Source organism: Sceloporus undulatus, chromosome 3, assembly GCF_019175285.1.
Source record: "Sceloporus undulatus isolate JIND9_A2432 ecotype Alabama chromosome 3, SceUnd_v1.1, whole genome shotgun sequence".
Taxonomy (NCBI): domain Eukaryota; kingdom Metazoa; phylum Chordata; class Lepidosauria; order Squamata; family Phrynosomatidae; genus Sceloporus; species Sceloporus undulatus.
The window spans coordinates 74,469,173-74,488,364 of NC_056524.1; the positions used below are offsets into that span (position 1 = coordinate 74,469,173).

Below are 19,192 nucleotides of genomic sequence, written 5' to 3' on the forward strand. Positions count from 1 at the left end.
TATGCTGAGCTCCCTAAGGCCAGCAACAAGTGATAAAAGGTGATGATTACACATGTGCTAAAGCAGAGGATATTCAGGACATAATTAATGGCATGCCATAAATATGATTTTTCTAAAGCGTAGAGGATTGGGAGCCAGTGACCTATAAGGTTGAATTACAAGTCTCATCACCCCTCAGTATTGACCAGGCTGATTGAGGTTGGTAGGAACTGGAGTTTAACAAATATGGAGGGCCACAGATTCTCCAGTCTTGCTATTAGATTGCCTTATATTATTTAGGGCCTTGGACAAACGGGCCTATAGTGCGCCCTTGTCATGTGCTAGCGGTTATTCAAGGGTGCACCGCGCATATGTGCCTCACTCCTAGCACGTGACGAGGGTGTCAAAATGGCGGTGTCCTGTACACATGGGCACTGCCATTTTGACATGACCAATGCTTAGCCCCCTTGTGATGTTGTGAGTGCACACTGCTGCATCACAAGGGCACTGCAGAAAGAACCCGCTTTCTGCGGGTTCTTTTTGGCGCGTGAGGAGGCCATGTGGTTTGTCCGTTGTGGCTTCCTCGCGTGGCAAAACAAGGCGGCAGTCAACCGCCCTTTTTGGGCGGTCTGTACCCCGCCCAGGTTACAGTCTATAAGTTTGACAACAGCCAATTTTTCTAAGACTTCGACAAATATTTCTACAGTGCAATATATAAAATATTGGATGTCTTACCCCATAATGGCAGGCTCAGACTCATCTGGTTTAGTATCATCTAAGGCTGCTGAAACTGGAGCTTCCTCATCCAAAATCATCATGGCACCACAGCATCCTGACAGGAAAAAGGAAAACTAAATAGCTAAATTCACAGTGCTACTGCCAGGGACACATCTTAACATAAACACATGCAAACCGGGGTTTGTTTGTTGAATGTTTGTTTTTTACATTTATTGATCTTCGGAACTGTCATACACCAAAAATAATGCAGTTTTCTAAACTTCCAGGGAATGGGCCCAAACAGACAGGCCAAAATAAAGCTGCTTCAGGTCACTTTGGAGGTATGCTGTTTAAATGCTGCATGAGTCCTAAGAGGATGGAAGCCATGTCAAAGCCATACTCCAGTCCTAAGTACTGGAGCACAGCTTTGGTGCAGCTTCTGGCCTCGTAAGATGCGTGTATCATTTAAACAGCATATCACCAAAGTGACCCAATAGCAGCTTTATTTTGGCCTGTCTTTTTGGGCCCAAATATCACTAAAAAGTTGCTAAAATGCATCGCTATTGCCTAGTGTCATGAGGAAAGATAGTGCTAATATTTAAAACTACTGAGATAATGGATCTATTTATGCTATGTTTACATAAAAGACGGAGAGAGAAACTACATGAGTAAATGTCCAGAGTCACATGAAAGCATAAGGACATCCATCATCAGATTTCTGTAGTTGTGATTTACCAAGCCAAGCTCAGCATGACAGCTCCATCAATACCCAGGCCGCAGTCCTAGCCAGCAGGAGAATGATTTAAAAATCTTTCATGCTTCCACTTCTGTTGTCAGCATCCAGCAGTTAAATTTCAATAAATACAATCTCAGGGAAAGTTATAAGATGTTAAGTCTGACCTGAAGATGCTACAAATTCTTAATTATGAAACACATACCCAGTTTTCTCCAGAAAGCTTCTTTGTAGAACATCATGTTTTTAATCACAGAGCCCTTTGGAATACGTTGGATCAACTGGTTTCTTTTTGTAGGCAATTCTGGCTTGAAATGGATCTTTGTGGTTAAAAGAGGTGGAATGGCGCTGATCACATACCTGCCCTGTAAAACGCAACATAGAAAAATAACCAGCTTATGTATTTTAAAATTATATATTTGAAATATTTTTATCTAACTTTGCAGGCACACTGTGGTTACAAAGCAATTGATAAGGCTCTAAATCATTGAGAAAATGAACCAGATATAAAATAGTATAAATAAATGTGTCTTAACATTTTTAAAAAGTGGTGAAATCATACATATTTGCCCTGGGATAAATACATTGGAAAAGTAAACACTGACAAAAAATCAGTGTAAAAAGGCGAGCAAATATTAATTGGTGTACAGGTTTTTCATACAGTTTCTAGCTATGCACACTCATCACTTCAATCAATCTGGGATGTATATGAGATGAAATCTATGAGCATTGTAATGGTAGTCAAGTGACATATTTACAAAAGGATGCAAGACATAGTGTCAGATGCTTTGAGGAGAAACATTCACAATTAAATCAATAAAATAAGTTTTAAAGACACCCCCAGAATAATCTGCAAGGGTGGGCTAATAAAAGTGAAGTAAAAGCTGATTAACTGAATATGAACCCTCTTAAAGGCATACTGCATGCATTCTTATTCGATTACCTTATATATCTCATGGTTCAATGTCTCCACAATAACACTGTCACCTGACTGATCAATGCTAATTACTGGTCTCCCCAGTTTAACACTATCTTTGAGTTGTTCCATCATTTTTTCAGCAATTTGTCCAGAACCCCCAACAAACTTCCTCTCCTAGAAGAAAACAAAGCAGATTTGGAAGAAAGAGAAGAAATTAGTAGCCAGAAATTGGTATGCTAGAGGACAGATTTATTTAGGTGGTAGGCTGAACAGAAGCTGTGGTAAATACATTACGAACAGTTTAGGACCATTTGCTTAAAAAGCAAAAAAACCAAACTTCTGAATAAGAACCACTTCACTAAAGTAGGGCAGTTATAATTTTTTCCTCCTCCAGTTAGCCCATTATCTTTTGTATCTTTTGTTGTGCTGGAAAAATCCATTTGGCAAAAAGCATGCTTTTATTACCATTTTCTTCTGGAAAGAGAACTGAAGTGCTTTGACAGCATGCAGAGAGGCAAGTAGAAAGTCTTGTGTTTCTCTCGTGCTGCTTCTCAGCATTCTTTTGCCATGTGATAAAGCTCATAGAAAAAACAGGAGTTCTCCTAAAATGGTTGGCAAGAAACAGAAACAGGGATACTGGGGAGGCAATGATGCCAAGGGCTAAAAGCTGAGTAAAAGGGCAAAAAGGTAATGTACAGAAAGGCTAAGGGCTAAAATTAGACAGTTAAGTCCCTGCCTGTTGTGTGACAGACACATGACACCAAGAATCCTACTTCTCTTAATGTTTTGACAAGAGGCATGTATTTCCTATGGTCTCTTAGTACTAGATTGTGCATTTTGAAATTGGAGAAGTTACTTCTTAAAACTACAAGTCCCAGAACCTCCACCTAGTATGGTCAGTGAACAAACTGTATCTGCTTCAAGGAAAATTGTTTTTTTCTAACATACAATAGTATAGTATATCTATTTAATTCTAATTATGAAACACGTGATCAGACATTAAAATCTTTTGCTACCATTTCTGTCTGTCAGATCATGAGAAATCAAGCAGTTGACAGCACTGTCAGCACATATATGTCCAAAGATGACTTCTCTATTTACAGAAATGGTATTTTATTTTCCAAATACTCTGGTTCAACTCAAAGACCTCCCCAAATATCTTTCAGATTATGACATCCAGTAAGTGGTACTTCAATTGTATATTCATTCATCTAGAGATACTGGTTTATATTATGTTTTAAGTACACAGTTAATTGGCTAGTAACCATGGAAACAATAGTACAGCAACATGGCTGAATGGAAGAGAAGTATGATGCTACATTTCTGTTGTTATTCCAGATCTGTAATAAAACTGATGTTTTCCACAATGTTATTCATTGTAGTTTATACTCTTTATAAATTACAGAAAGTGGCACACCATATTCTTTCTTTATAAACTCTGAAAAAAAGTACACTTTTACATACCAGCCCTCCATTTGTTATAGAAGACATCCTGGTAGTTCCCCCACTCAGCTTCACATACCACAAAAACCAGAGAGCAGAGACTTCATGGGTCTCAGCAGTGATGTTGACATTCACAAAGTGTGTAGCATAATCCTTGGTAGTTCTGTGTAGAAGACACAATACAGACAGAGAAAGACTTGCTTAATTTCATTATATTTCAGAGTACTTTTCTCCACTAAAATTAAATGAACTACCTTCTCAGAATGCAATTGTAGCACCTTTGGGACTGAGAAAAAGAAAGAAGTTAGTAACATAAGCTTTCATACTGCTTTATCACACCAGGGGGCAAACAGGATTTAAACGAGAATTAAATGAGAGTTCAATAGGAAATGTCGTGTGATAAACATCAGGCATTTCCTGTTTAACTCTCGTTTAACTCTTGTTTAAATCCTGTTTGCCCCCTAGTGTGATAAAGTAGATAGACTTCAGTCCACTTCCTCAGATGCATTTGAGGAAACAGACTGAAGTCTACAAAAGCTTATGTTATCATGCTTATGTTCTACCTTTCTTTTGGGTCATCTCAAAGGTGTTACAAAAATCCTTTGCATACTAATCTAGGGGGTCATTCCCACTGGCAGGATGAATCGCTTCCTGATTTGCTTGTGCCCCTGTTATGAAAACGATTTTAAAAGGACCCCAGTTCCCACTATGAAAGGGGATCTTTTCCTTACCCAGGTCCAAGTGATTTAATTTGCCCCGACTGTAGTTGCCACTGGCAGTACGCTTCAGAATCCATGATGTAAGTGGCTGCCCAGCTTGGAAATTGGGGGGGGGGGGGGGGGGGGGGTAGAGGCTGAGAGAGTGTGAAGCAAGGCCGGGGAGGTAATCTCTCAACTCGACTTCTGTAACGTGCTCTACATGGGGCTACCCTCATGCCAAGTTCAGAAACTTCAATTGGTACAAAATATGGTGGCCAGGTTGGTCACGAGCACATCCTAAAATCTCTCCACTGGCTGCCTATTAGTTTCCGGGCAAGGTACAAGGTGGTTGGTTCTAACCTTTAGAACCTGGGACCTGACTACTTGCGGGAGCACCTACTTCCATACAATCCTCCCTGCACATGTCGGTCCCCTCGGAAGAATCTTCTACAACCTAAGAAGACTTTCAACAGTGACTCAGAGGGCCTTCTTATCAGCTGTTTCCACGCTCTGGAATGACCTGCTGAACGAGATCTGCCATATTACCACCCTGGAAGCCTTTAAAAAAGCTATTAAGATTGATCTCTTCCGGGAGGGCTTTCCAGACTAGGTTAGATCCATTAGACTTGCCTCCCTCTCTATTGATACTGATATCAAAATGGATTGATACCATCACCCCTGTCCCTCCCTCCTCATTAATAGTGCTAATCTGCCCAAAATTTTAGTGTATTCCTATTGGCCAGTTTTAAATTTAATCTCTTTTTATGGGTTGATCACTGTTTTTATGATTGGGGGAGGGTTGGGTTTTTTTAAAGTGTAATTTTTAATTGTTTTATGTTTTAATTATACTGTTGGAATCCACTTTGATTCCTTTGTGAAAAAGCAGAATACAAACAACAACAACAACAACAACAACAACAACAACAGGTAAACCAGGGGGGGAGGACAAAGGAAATCCCAGGGAGGACACAGGCAAACTGGGGAGAGGACAAAGAGAAGCCAGGGAACACAGTTTTAAAAAGAAAATAATATAGAAGTAATTGCAAAATTGGTAGAATGGTTTAGCAACTGCTTGCCTTTGCAAGTAGCTGTTTTGCCAATCTATCAATTTTTCGATAATTTTTATTTTTAAAAAAGACCCAAAAGGCACCACTGTGCATGTGTGTGTGTGTGAGAGAGAGAGAGAGAGGCATCCCTGAGGAGGAATGGGAAACACACAACCCTCTGCCCTTTGTCCCTCCTCTCTAAAAGAATCGATTTTGATCTGGCATTTCCACTGTTGGGACATGAATCAGAATTGATTTTTTGGAAAAGAACCTCTAAAAAGCTGCTATCAAATTAACCCAGGCTTTTTGCGTTTGCTGTGGATTATCTCCACTGGAATCGATCCAATGAGATGAGAATCAATTTCCAATGGGAACTAGGGGCATATAGCTTGAATCAGGATTCGAAGCTTTTGGTAATGGGAATGATGCCTAGATATTCATGTCTTTGAATTCTATGATTTTTGAAAACTTGATCCCCTCCCCCCTCACCATTCCTCTCTCCTTTTGCATCATGTCTTTTTAGATTGTCAGCCTGAGGGCAGAGAACAGTTTAATTAACTACCTGTAAGACACTCGGAGAGCCTTTGAGGCTGAAGAGCAAGGTATAAATGAATGAATGAATAAAGCATGATAAATACATTTCCTCTATTTGATGAAAACTTGATGAAAAAAGGATCATTTGAAGGAATGAAAACTCTTCCTTTGACAACAAGTTTTCCTAATAATCTGTCCATACGCTCAGGCAAACAGCTAAGAACCAAGTACCATAAGGTAAAGTTGCAAGATGTGTTAAATTACTTACTTTGTCCAGCAATGTTTGTCAATAAATTCTTTCATTGTCATTTTGTCCAATTGTTCAGCATTTGGTGCATCCCAGGGTGCTTCGGCAGGAATCTAAAGAGAAGGAATAAAAGTTGCTGCAACTTTAAAATCTTTTCACCAAGGTGACACTCAAATATCACAGTACCACTCCTCCCACAATTTAATCTTGAAATAAAGGACATTAATGTAATCCCACAATTATAGTTTTGTTTCATATTTTATGTGGGGGAAAAATTAAATAACTAGATTTGTAAACAGATCTAGAACCACTGACAATAGGAAATGCATTTTCAGATTTTGTTTCTAATACTGTAAACATTATCTAGATTTATTTTTATGCTTAATATATCTCACAGTACTTCTCTCTTTCATACTAAACATCCCATGAGGCAGTTGTTTCTCTTTCTTTAAAAAAAAAAGGTCAGCCATTTAACTGAGTACTTGCCTAGACCAAACTGCTAGTTGTGATGACAGATGTGTAATATATTTAAATAGAGAAATGCTCTAATCAGAAAAAGGAGGAGTGGGCAATCTGTTTTTTACAGGAAAGAGAATGATAGATTTCATTTATAAAAACCTACCCTGTACTTGCTATTTATTGCTCACAGCTTCCTGAGATGCCAACTAGTCTGTTCTGAAGGTGCTATACACTTTGATGGTTGTGCATAATACAAGACATATACAGCTAAATCTGTTTATGGCTTATCAAAAGTAGAATGATTCTAGACTGGGACTATATCTGAACAAGGTAACCAAAACACAGATTTCTACCATCTGTGTTTCATTGATGGTTGGTTCTATTCTCTACAAGCAGTAAGCAGTGTTTCGGGTATAATTTTTTTCCTCAAGCACATATAGCAATGGTTCTTGAATTGTGCTTCTCAACATGTTTTGCCCAAGAAACTCAGCCACCATAGTCAATGGTAAGGGATTGTGGGAACTGAAATTCAAGACATCTGAAAGACTGGAGGCTGATAACCACTACTATGTGGTGCAGTCACACTTGCTCATTAATCCTAGCAAATGGTGTTCTTTGCCCCATACATTTTACAACAGTAAAATTTAATCTTCATGTAATTCTTAAAGTGGATTTTTTATTCTGAGTGCTACCTACCTAGAGATTTGATTCTTTTCCATAGAAGTGTTTCATGCTTTTCATCCATTTTTAAATTATAAAATATGAACATAAAATAAAATTATAAAATATAAGATCCAATTATAAAGTATGAATTTTATAAATATTGAAAATAGTTATTCAGGGGGTCAGCCATGTGCATGTTACATCTTCATTACTTCCAGCATACCTTTTCACCGAATTCATTCATTGTTCTCCAAAAATTATTAATATCTAGATACACGAACGGATTCCATATTGAAGGAAAGGCACCATAGAGTGGGTAAGACTTCCCCTGGAAAAAGTAAGAAAATAAGGAGTTTCTTAGCATTAAGGTCAAGTCTCCATAATTTGTGTGGAGTTGTACTGATTAACTCATCAACATTCAATAAACAAAACGTAGATTAAATCCTAACAGAATCCTAACTCTCACTGAGTGTGCATCCCCACTGAATGTATTATTTTGAGAATTAGTCAACTAGGTAAATAAACTTGATTAAATGGGCCTACTCTAATTAAAACTAAATCGTATTTCAATTCATTCGAGATGTATTGCTGGAGAAGAGTGCTGGGGATTCTGTGGACTCAGAGTACATCTGCACTGTAGAAATAATGCATTTTGACACCACTTTAAGTACTCTAACTGCATCCTATGTAATCCTGGGATTTATAGTTTTACAAGGTCTTTAGTATTCTCTGCATTAAACTGCAAATCTCAAGATTCTGTAGGACAGAGTCATGGCAGTTAAAGGGGTGTCAAATTGTTTTATTTCTGCAATGTGGGTACACCCTCAGTCATGCAAAGGGTTAAAGGACTCGGTCTCTCCAGACCTCTGTTCTGCAGGTTTGTATGCAATCTCATATGAACTTACATAATCAGAAACACTCTAGGCCAAAATATTAAGGGCAGCTTGCCATATTATTTTTTGCACAGCTTCACAACACTTGACTTTTCTCTTCCCACAACCATTTTACTCTGTTGCTATTTTGGTTTCTGTTTGTTTGTTACTTGGGCTAATTTTAATACTATGTTACTTATTTCATTATTCTGAAGGTGTTGTTCATTGATTATTTTTTTAGCACTAATGCATGTTGAGTTTTACAGGCCTCTTAGAACACCTCTGTGGGTGGAGGAAAGCAGGGCAGAAATCTATGGATTAATACATGAACAGATATGCAGAAACACGCACACAAACACATGCCACTCCAAACATGGAGTGATCTATTTCTAAAAATTTAAATCAAAGAATGTATGAAGAAATACAGTGTTTCAGGTTCACTAGTCACCTATCCAAAATATTAAAGTTAATCATTATGAGAAGTACCCCCTCAGTCTTGTGTCCACCATTCTATTGATTCTGTTCCAGCATCTAAGGGATGGATAACTGAGGGGGGCATATTTCAATATTTATTTTGTTCCTGTAGCACAGAGGTGGGTAAATGCAGGAAAAAATATATAAAAATTGTATTATTTTCCTGTAAGACAGGAGGTTGGGGGCTTTATTGGTGATTCTACTGTTGTTGTTATGTCTTCAAGTTGCTTCTGACTTATGGTTACCCAAAGGAAAATCTATCATGGGATTTTCTTGGCAAGATCTGTTCAGAGGAGGTTTGCCACTGCCTTTCCCTGAGGCTGAGAGTGTATAATAATAATAATAATAATAATTTGTTTTATTTATATACTGCTATTCCAAAGATCATAGTGGTGAACAGCAAGTAAGCTAATTAGCAAGTAAGCTAATTTGCCCCCAACAGTCTGGGTACTCATTTTAGCCTGAGTCGAGACTTGCGAAAGTCTCCCACTGGGTTTCCATGGCCAAGTGAGGAATCAAACTGGTCTCCAGACTCGTAGTCCAACATTCAAACCACTTTGCCACACTGGTGGTGAGGTTAGCAACTATTAGGGGCTTTAAAGGACTGAATCTCCATTCTTTTAACACTTGGTTTTCTCCCTAAATGGCCTGTGAGGGGGTGGTGGTGGATGTGAATGACCATATTGCTACATTCAGAAGTCCTTTGCACTCACCCTCACCTGTTCAAGGCCTAGATGAGTCCCACTTCTAAATAAAAATGGCTCAACAGCCACTTGCTGTCTTGGGGGAAAAGCCACGAAAGGCACCAGAAATATAGAGGCTCAGAGGTAGAAGAGCTACTGGCAATTTTGGGTACAAATTAAACAAACACCACAAATTTGTGAGGATGTGGGAGCACTTCAGAGGCTGGGGGGAGGCATGAGGTCTGCATACACACTTTGGACTCTCTTTGTTGCAATGTAGCTGTTTTCACAGCGTTACATCTGAAATTATGAATTTGGTCTTGGGCACAGAAAGGCAAAGCAGAAGACGTTTCTTCTTCAAAAGAAACATAGTTGAAACATAGGAGAGGCTTTCTCTACCTAGTCTGCTAATCTGTTTGTTCAATGTCCTAAAAGAAATGAGCTGCCTTGCACAAACTAGACCGGGGAGAGAGCAGGGATTTGCCATTTAAAATCATGCCCTGTGTTTCCCTGGATGGGACAAAGAGTTTGGATTGTTTCCTACCTTAAAAGTGTCAGTAAAGGCACCTGAGACAATGTTGTAGCTAAATAATTGTATTAGGAAAAGAAAGAAGAAAGGTATACTTTGAGCAGATACTGCCTACTTAATGTAGCTTTTTCTGCTGCACTGGTGTAAGGGAAAACACAAGTAATTTGAAGCATTTTTTCAGCAAAAATACTTCCACCAGTTTTAGCTATTAATCCAACTGGATAAGGAAGCAAACTTTACAGAAAGATAACAAGATAAACATTCTTTCAGATAAAGCTTTTATTGTATAATTGCTCTACCAGCACAGACTTTTACAGGGGGGGTGAGACATTGTTTTCTCCCTTTTGTGTTTTCCTGCTTCTTTTTTTTTTTTTTTTAGTCATTTTACTTAATGCAAAAAATCCATTAAGGAAGGAAAAAGTGCACACTGCTGGTAGCACTAGGAGGTGTTTAAATGGAAAGACTATACCCAGCCTGATGCATCCACATCTTTTTTTTTAGATGATAATCACCAGATGCACACCTTTTGCTAAAGAAGTTACAGATTCATTCCCACATAAATGCCAGAACCTTTTAGTGTTCAAGATAGCAATTTTTCTTCAACAATTAGACAGATATCATGCAACCAGATGAGTGCTTTCTATTCAAAATGTTTATAAGCATCTGGGTAAAAAATAAGTACTTTTGCTTAAACTTGTGGTTTACTGTTGTTTTGGGTCTTCAAGTTATTTCTACTTACAGCACACTAAGGTGAAGATATCACAGGGTTTTCTCGGCAAACTTTGTTGAGAGGGAGTTTGCCTTTTTACTTCTTCTGAGGATGAGAGTGTGACTTGTCCAAGGTCACTCACTGGATTTCCATGACCAAGCGGGGATTCAAACCCTGATCTCTAGAGTTGTAGTCCCACACTCAAACCATTACAGTATGATGACTATTAACTTTTAAACTTTCTGTTTGCACTGTGTGTGGAAAAAATATCACTTTCTGCAAATAGACTCATAATGCAATCCTAAACATCAGGTGTAGGTAACTGGAGGATGTGAGAGTCAATTTTCACCTCTTGACACATTTTCAGTCAAAAATCAAACCAGAATCCACTTCTATGTTTGGACAGGGGTATTTTTGTAATGTTGCGGGAGTGGGGTGGGGGGGCTTTGTGTATGTAAGAATAAACCACTATTAGAATAAAAATGACAGCCACAGACCACTGCTCTTAAATTTCTATTCACCAAAGAATGTTTCTGCTCTTTAGTTTTTGATATGAAAAATTAATGTAACTGTAGGTTCAATGGAGCATTAAAGATTCAGTATCTGGGCAAGGTGCAGGCACTTTGCTTTGGAAGACCAATAAAAAATGTTGCTCTTTGAACCTACAGATTATGATAACTAGGCCCTGAGTCCACTTCTGAAATACATATTTGCTCACCTGCATGATTATTTTCCATACCTTGGATCAGTTCTTAATCAGAATAGATAATGCTGTCAAGAAATAAGAAGAAGACTAGAATTTGGAAGGGCTGATGTGAAGGAACTAGACAAGATCCTGAAGTGTAAAGATACACCATTGAATACTAAAGTTAGGATTGTCTATGCCATTGTATTTCCCATTTCTATGTATGTTTGTGAAAGCTGGACAGTGAAGGTAGTTTGTAGAAAGAAAATCAACTCATTTGAAATATAGTACTGAGGAACAGTCCTATGGATACCATGGACTGCTAAAAAGACAAATACAGTGCGCCCGCGCCATACGCGGGCGTGCCATACACGGACTTGAGCGTACATGCTCAAGCTGCGGCGCGCGCACGGGGCGGCGCGTCCCATTCAATTGAATGGGTGTGTGCACCTGTTGCGCCCTGCGCGCGCCTGCGCCGCCGCACACAAGCCCCATTGTTTCCAATGGGGCTCGAGCATAGGCGGAATTCGCCTTACGCGGCGGGATCCGGAACGGATCCCCCACGTAAGGCGAGGACGCACTGTATATGTCTCCTAGAGCAAATCACGTCAGAACTCTCCCTAGAAGCCAAGATGACTAAACTGAAGCTGTCAGCCTTTGGGCATGCCATGAGAAGACATGACTCATTAGAAAAGAAAGACAATAATACTCAGTAAGTTAGACGACATTAGGAAAAGAGGATGACCACATTCTAGAGGGATAGACTCAGTCAAGGAAGCCAGATGCTGAGTCTGCAAGACCTGAGCAGGGATGTTGAGGATAAGGTGACTTGCAGGTCTCTCATTCATATGGTCAACATAAGTTGAAATCAACTTGAGAGCAATTAACAATAAACAAAATGATTGTTCTTGAAGAATAAAAAAATAAGAAACATTTTGCTCAGTTAAAGCAAAAAAGTCTTGTACCAATCTTCCCTTTTAATTTCTATTTAAGGCCAGCTCTTAAGACAGCACTTGTCACTTCATCACCATGCCAGCATGTTTTGCATTTTTACTACATTTCACACTTTTCTATCCCCACACTATTGCAGTCTATCTAGATCATACTTCATGCACCTGAAAAAGTGGGTTTGAATCCACAAACACTTATTCTGAAGTAGGTTGGCCAAAACTATGCAGTAAGGATACATACAGATTTTTGCACTAAAGCCAGATGCATTAATGCTTATACCAAATAAAACATTTTAAGGTGCCACAAGCTTCTTCATTAGTTTTGTTGTTGCAATAGATTAACATGATTACCATCTTGTAAATTTCACTAGGTTGTCAATAAATGAATAATGAGTTAATTATGAATAATGAAACTTCGGATACTGAGCATTAATATTCCTAGGCTGGGCAAGTGGGAAGTCAATTTTAGATTGTGTTAAATGTACTAATTTAATTATGTTGATTATATGTTGTTTTAATAGATATAGGTTTTTATTAATAATTTATTAAGTTTTATACTATATACAATATCTTTAACAACACAAACATACAGTAATCATGTACCTTCCACACATTCTTTACCCTTTCATCACATCTTCATATATTAAATATCATTCAATCATTAGCTTCCTCTTAATAATACTTGTTTATCAGCGAATTGTACCATGTCATATCTCTTATCTTACAGTTCATTTTTACTTCTATACCAATCTCAGAAGGTGATCTACTCACACTTTACTAACCCTCTTAAAGTATCAGCTTCAAAATATATATAGTTTTAAGGAGGGAGGGAATTTGAGATATTGGGGGTCGGTGGGTATTATTTTATTCTATTCTATTTTAAAGTTATTCTGGTAGCTAGTATAGAGTTATGATTATATTGTATTTTTATAATTTGATGTCTATTTGGGTTTGTATTATGTTTTTAAAATTGATTTTTTAAAACAAAATAAATGAACCAAATAAATGAAAACCAACCGGAGATCTATGTCTTTCATGTTATGATCCTTTAGCATTTTTCCCCACTGTGCTATGCATGCTTCCAAAGTTGGATAAATAAAATGTAATCGTTACGTTTCTGTGCAGGATGCCAGGCTCAGCTACATTCACTTTGTATGTTTCTATGCCAAGTTCTTTAGCTAGTCGCAGAATTCGATTCTGTGTAGGTCCTATGTAGGATCCACCAAGATCTACATATTTCACTTGCTTGTTCTGTCAAAAGAGGAAGAAATTGGAGAAATAATGTAAGCCAACTGCTGTCCAGAAACAGAAGATCCAGAAACTACTACTGTTTCATGAAAAAAAAACCTATTTCAGAAATAGGCCTAATTTATATACCTAAACTGAGAAGCACTGTATGTTTTCCATATTCTTAATTGAGCCATACAATGAAGAACCTTTTGCAACAATGTAGCATTCTCTTCCCAAATGTCATGTATTTATACAAAATATGGGGATGGTTTTAAAAGAATGGTACTTACCCTAATTGTGTGAGTCCGTCCCCCGACTCTATCCCGTGCTTCTAAAACCACAACCCTAAGTCCGGATTCAGACAACAGCTTGGCTGCTGACATACCTAAAGGAATGATGGAACAAGGTTTTTTAAAATTACATTCATTTGCTTTAATACTAAAAAATGTAATATCTTTAAATATACCCCTCTAAAAGTCATGTGAACCACCATAGTTTGCTGTACTGTTCAGACACCAGATCTTGCCTTCAAAATCCCCACTTTATTTCTTTGCTCTGCTGAAGATGGACAACCTTGGTGTGAACTGGCGAACAAGCCAATGTTTTTGTAACAGTGTATTTTTAGATGCTTTTATTTAACATTTTATTTATTTATACTCTTATTTATTAGATATTTTTAGAAGCCAGCATGGTACAATGTTCTGAGTGTTGGACTATGGCTGTGGAGACCAGAGTTCGAATCCCAGCTCAGCCACGGAAACCACTGGGTGATCTTGGGCAAGTAACGCTCTCTCAGCCTCGAAGGATGGCAATGGCAAACCCCCTCTGAAGAAACCTGTCAAGAAATCCCTTTGATAGTGCCTTAGGGTTGGACTTGAAAACACACACCAATAACACATTTTTTTAGATTATAGCTTGGAAATAACTGACTATATGTAACATGACACTTGCAGTTATTTCCCATTTATTTTTCTTATAACAACTTCATTAGGAGTAACTCCATTCTTTTAGCAGTAAGACTGTAACATTTGTAGTTACTTTTCTAGTTATAGTGGATTGAAATCATTAAATGGTGGAGTACCTCTCCTTCCTCTATTAAATTGTACTGGATATATCAGACCCAAAGCCCATGTAGTTGAGCAGACTGGGGTCAACCAGGTGCTTATGGACAGCCCATAAGCTGGACAGCAGTAGACATGAATATATATGGAACTAGGGAGACCACTTTAAATCTACTTTTGGCTTCATCCTACAGAATACTGGGATTTGTAATTTTATGAAAGCCAGAGTTCCAGTGCAGTAATTTCAACATGCTTGCTTTCAATTGCCCCCCCCCCCCCCAAATCTATTCCCTGCCACTTGTAGCTGTTCCCTTGGTCTGTGCCTTCTGTCTGCAATAGAGTATATCTGCATTGTATGGTTATAGCTGTGGCTGCTACTTGGATTGCAGTGGCACCACCCTACACATGATTTGGGATTCAGTCTGTGGAATTGTCCTGAAAACTCTCTGCTAGAAACCTCCAGTGTTGTAATTCAGTGGGAAATGAATGCTCTAGCAAACAATTTTAAGAACCTGACCAAACTTAAGTCTTTAGGACTAAGTCATGGCAGCAAAAGTTGTGATAACCTGTTATAACTGCAGTATGCTCCTTGTTGTTGCTGTGTGTCTTCAAGTCATTTCCAACTTCAGGCAATCCTAAGGAGAATTTATCATGGGGTTTTCTTGGCAAGATTTGTTCAGAGGAGATTTGCCATTGCCTTCCCCTGAGGCTGAGAGAGTGTGACTTGCCCAAGGTCACCCAGTGGGTTTCATGACTAAGCTGAAAATCAAACCCTTGTCTTCAAAGTCGTAGTCCAACACTCAAATCACTATGGCACACTGGCTCTCACTACTCAGCCGAAAAAGGAAAGAAAAAGAAGCTGCTAAGAGAACAGACACAGATGTAATTTAGCAACAAGAGCTAGGAGATTACTACAAGTTTGTTTAAATAAAATTCTTCATTACTATACAATGCTATTGTCCTGATTTAGCAGGGTATTTAGCAGGTTAATAGATCCTCCCACTTTTCTTGCTGCTTTTAAAATATCCGTTTTCCTCCCACTTTCTCCCTTTGTCCTTATTTTATGTCAATTGCTACAAATGGAGCTCAATGTGAAAAAGTAGTTTGCACTCAAGAATCCTGCCCTTCCCAGTAGGCCCAAGCAAGAGCAAACACTGCAGCCTTTCCTAGCTTGTATCTTCTTCTCTATTAGTAACTTTTGCCATCTTACCCACCCATATCCCAGTTTCCATTTGTGAAATAACGGCTGGTAGGTATTATATAATTCCTGTTCCATTCCTAGTGGTAACAGTCACCCCGTGATGTACATTTGACCAGCAGAGGCTCTATTAGGAGACTTAACCATAGGCCACTGTGGTGTAGTGGTTTGAGCATTGGACTATGACTTCGGAGAGCTGGATCATACCCAGGGCATGGAAACCCACTGGGTGACCTTGGGTAAGTCACACTTTCTCAGCCAAGACCAAGCCCCCTTTGAACACATCTTGCCAAGAAACTACTGTGATAGGCGTTTATCACATGGGGGGACAATTGGAAGTATAAATGGTGATTAACTAAGAAATAGATCCCTCCTTCCATCTGTTGCCATCTGGCCATGGAGGGAGAGATGCAAGCACAGCTGCATCGGGCCTGGCCTGAGGTAAGAAGCAGAGCCCTCCCTGCAGTCCATCTGCCTTGGTCCAAGCCTCAGAAGGAGAGAAGAACTGCTGGACCTGATCCCTTTCCCCACCACCATTCCCTCCTCCTTTTGTGGCATGTCTTTTTAGATTGTAAGCTTGAGGGCAAGGAACTGTCTAATTAAAATAATAATAATTGAAAGCCGCTCTGAAAGCCTTTGGGGCTGAAGGGAGGAGTATAAATACCGTAAATAACTAACTAACTCATAATAATCACGCAATAAACTCCATAGATTTGCCTTATGATTGCCAGAAGTCAGAAATGACTTGAAGGCACACAACAACCACCGCAATCCTCATCTCTTTCTGACGTTGGAAAACATATTCTTTTGGGCTCCACTCCAACCCCCAGAACATGGCTAGTGGGGTTGCAAACTGGGGTATTCCAGGAGTCCAAAAAATAACTTTTCCAAGTCCTCCTCCTCCTTTCTTTTGAAGAACATTTCCCCCCAACAACAAAGTCACATAGCACAGTCAAGGCCATGCCCCCACACTTTTGTACCGCAAGAGCCAGATGGGTTTGAGCAACTGGGCCTGCATCTACACTGCAGAAATCATGCAGTTCAACACCATTATAAATGCTGTCCTGGCTCCATCCTACAGAGTCCTGAGATTTGTAGTTTGGGCAGGCACTGGCATGCTTGGGCATAGACAGGGTGAACAGGGCAAGGCGATGCAAAATGGAGGGCATTCCAGAAAACATGGAGGACATGACCACTAAAACCCTAAAAAAAACCGCTTCTATAAATGTCAATGATGTTTCTCTGCCATGCTCAAAATGGAGGACATTTTGACATTCCTCCGGGGCAGAAGGATGACATGGAGGACCTGTCCTAGAAAAGGAGGATGCATCCAGCAGAGAAAGCTAAAAGCCTTGCAAAACTACAAATCCAAGGACTCCATAGGATGGAGCTACAACACTTAAAGTGGTGGCAAACTCCGTTATTTCGAGAGAGAGAGAGAGAGAGAGCATGGTACTTTCCTAGTTTAATTCCCCTTTAACGCTCTTTTTGGAGACTTCCCCTCTAGCCAGTGGCTTGAGCATTGGCTTGAGCATTTATTTTACTTTCTTTTTATCCCGCCTTTCCCCCCAAAAGGCGGCTCACAACATAAAAAAACATTAAAACAACATTTTAAAAAACACTTCAAATAGCCTCATTAAAACAGTAAAAAGTAAAATGAGATCTGACACTGGCCTGCGCCTCCTGGAGAGAGCTGGGTTCAAATCCTTGGGCCACAGAAACCCCCCTTGGGTCAAGTCACACTCTCTCAGCAAAGACCAGAGCCCCTGGAGACCCCCTGGCGAAGGCGGCTGCTCTCTCTGGAGAGCAGGGTTCGAATCCCGCCCCTCGAGCCCCCAAAGCCCACCTTGGTCCAAGCCCCCCTCTCTCAGCCTCAGAGGACTGCAAGGGCACACTTCCCTCTGGAGAAGAGAAGGGCCAGCGAGAGGGTCGCCATTCGCCAACAGTGACTCGGCTCCCAGGCAGAAACCCATCCGCTTTGAGACCGCTTTAACTGCCCTGGGCTCAGAGCTAGGCAAGGCTGGGAAGTGTAGGGTTTGGGGAAACATGGAGCCTTCTCTGGCTACATCCACACTGCAGAAACGACCCGGTTTGGCACCGTTTCAACTGCCTTGGCTCAAGGCTATGGAATTCTGGGAGCTGGACTCGAACTCCCAGAATTCCATAGCCTTGAGCCAAGGCAGTTGAAACGGTGCCAAACCGGGTCGTTTCTCCAGTGTGGATGCAGCCTCTGTCAGAGAGAGAGCCCTGGTGCCACAATCAAGGACGTGCTCCCAGGCACTCAGCCAGGGCAGGGAAAGCGTGTGTTTGGGACCCTGGGAGGCCCCCAGCAAGAGCAGAGAAGAAGGAGGCCTCGGTCTCCCAGCTGCCCCGAAGTGGAGACCCAGGGAGGCTCCCTGACCTGAGAGGCCGGCCCCGACCACCACCACGTCCCACTCGGAGCCCATGCTGCTGCCCGGGCTGGACCCACTCCCCGGCGCCTCCAGCTTTCTCCTCCTCCTGGAAGAAGCAGCAGCCTCCCAGCGGCAGCACTGGTCTCGCCCTGGGGCTTAGAAGGCCGGGGCTCCCTCGCTCCCAGCTGGGCGGAGGAAGGGAAGGAGGCGGTCCCTGGCTCCCAGGCCTTAATCTTAACCAGCCCTCCTTCTTGGGGAGGGGTTTTCCAGGGCTTGACCTTTCTTGGGGGGCTTGGGCCTGGCCCTGCTCTGAGGCTGAGAGAGTGTGACTTCGCCCAGGAGGCGTTGGTGCTAGAGCTGGGGGGGGGGGGTTCAAAGCCTGGTCTCCAGGCAGCCTCCTTTTCCAGGACCTGCCCTCCATTGCTACCTCCTCCTAAAAAGAGGAGTGTTTTAGCTTTGATTTGGTCATATCCGACATGCGGAGGAAGAAGAGGGGCAAAGGCTAAGAAGCAGGCCTGGACATTGTCAACAGGAAAGAAGAAACCCTGAAAGTAAAGAGAGTGTGGCCACCAGTCCTGAAAAACGCCAAAATCACGACCCAGCAAATGCAAATGCAAAGCACCCAGAGAGAGGGGGATTCCCAGCAGGTAAAGGATCATGAGGTAAACGGACACTCTGAGGCCTTGCCATTCAACAACAAAACAATACACAGATGAACATGCAAACCACCTCCTCTCAACAAACAGGATATATATACCCCACTCTTTTCCATGCCAGCCATAGCTGCTGGTGAAACGTCAGGAATAAACTCTTCTAGAACATGGCCTATAGCCCCAACCCCCCCAAAAAACCTATTCTCATTTTCCTTAGCCATTCTTGATAGGGCTTAGTTTCCAATCACTTTACCTTCCTTTGGGCACACTCCAGTTTGTCAGTGTTCTTCTTGAACTGTGGTGCCCAGAAGTGGGCC

General features: G+C 40.7%; 1 protein-coding gene across 2 annotated transcripts in view; it reads right to left on the reverse strand.

The window, feature by feature from the left end:
• Window positions 1–18,404, reverse strand: part of LOC121925720 (amine oxidase [flavin-containing] B-like) — a 29,386-nt gene extending 10,982 nt beyond the window's left edge. The window contains exons 1-9 of one of the 2 annotated variants that reach the window (XM_042458214.1): window positions 18,231–18,404; window positions 13,861–13,955; window positions 13,454–13,591; window positions 7,662–7,766; window positions 6,338–6,429; window positions 3,813–3,954; window positions 2,373–2,522; window positions 1,635–1,794; window positions 715–811 (exon numbers count right to left, since the gene is read on the reverse strand). In XM_042458214.1, the coding sequence (XP_042314148.1) occupies window positions 715–811; window positions 1,635–1,794; window positions 2,373–2,522; window positions 3,813–3,954; window positions 6,338–6,429; window positions 7,662–7,766; window positions 13,454–13,591; window positions 13,861–13,955; window positions 18,231–18,276 (1,025 nt within the window). In that variant the 5' untranslated portion in view covers window positions 18,277–18,404. The remainder of the gene's footprint in view (window positions 1–714; window positions 812–1,634; window positions 1,795–2,372; window positions 2,523–3,812; window positions 3,955–6,337; window positions 6,430–7,661; window positions 7,767–13,453; window positions 13,592–13,860; window positions 13,956–18,230) is intronic. The other variant, XM_042458213.1, reaches the window with a different exon arrangement.
• Window positions 18,405–19,192: the final 788 nt, after the last annotated feature.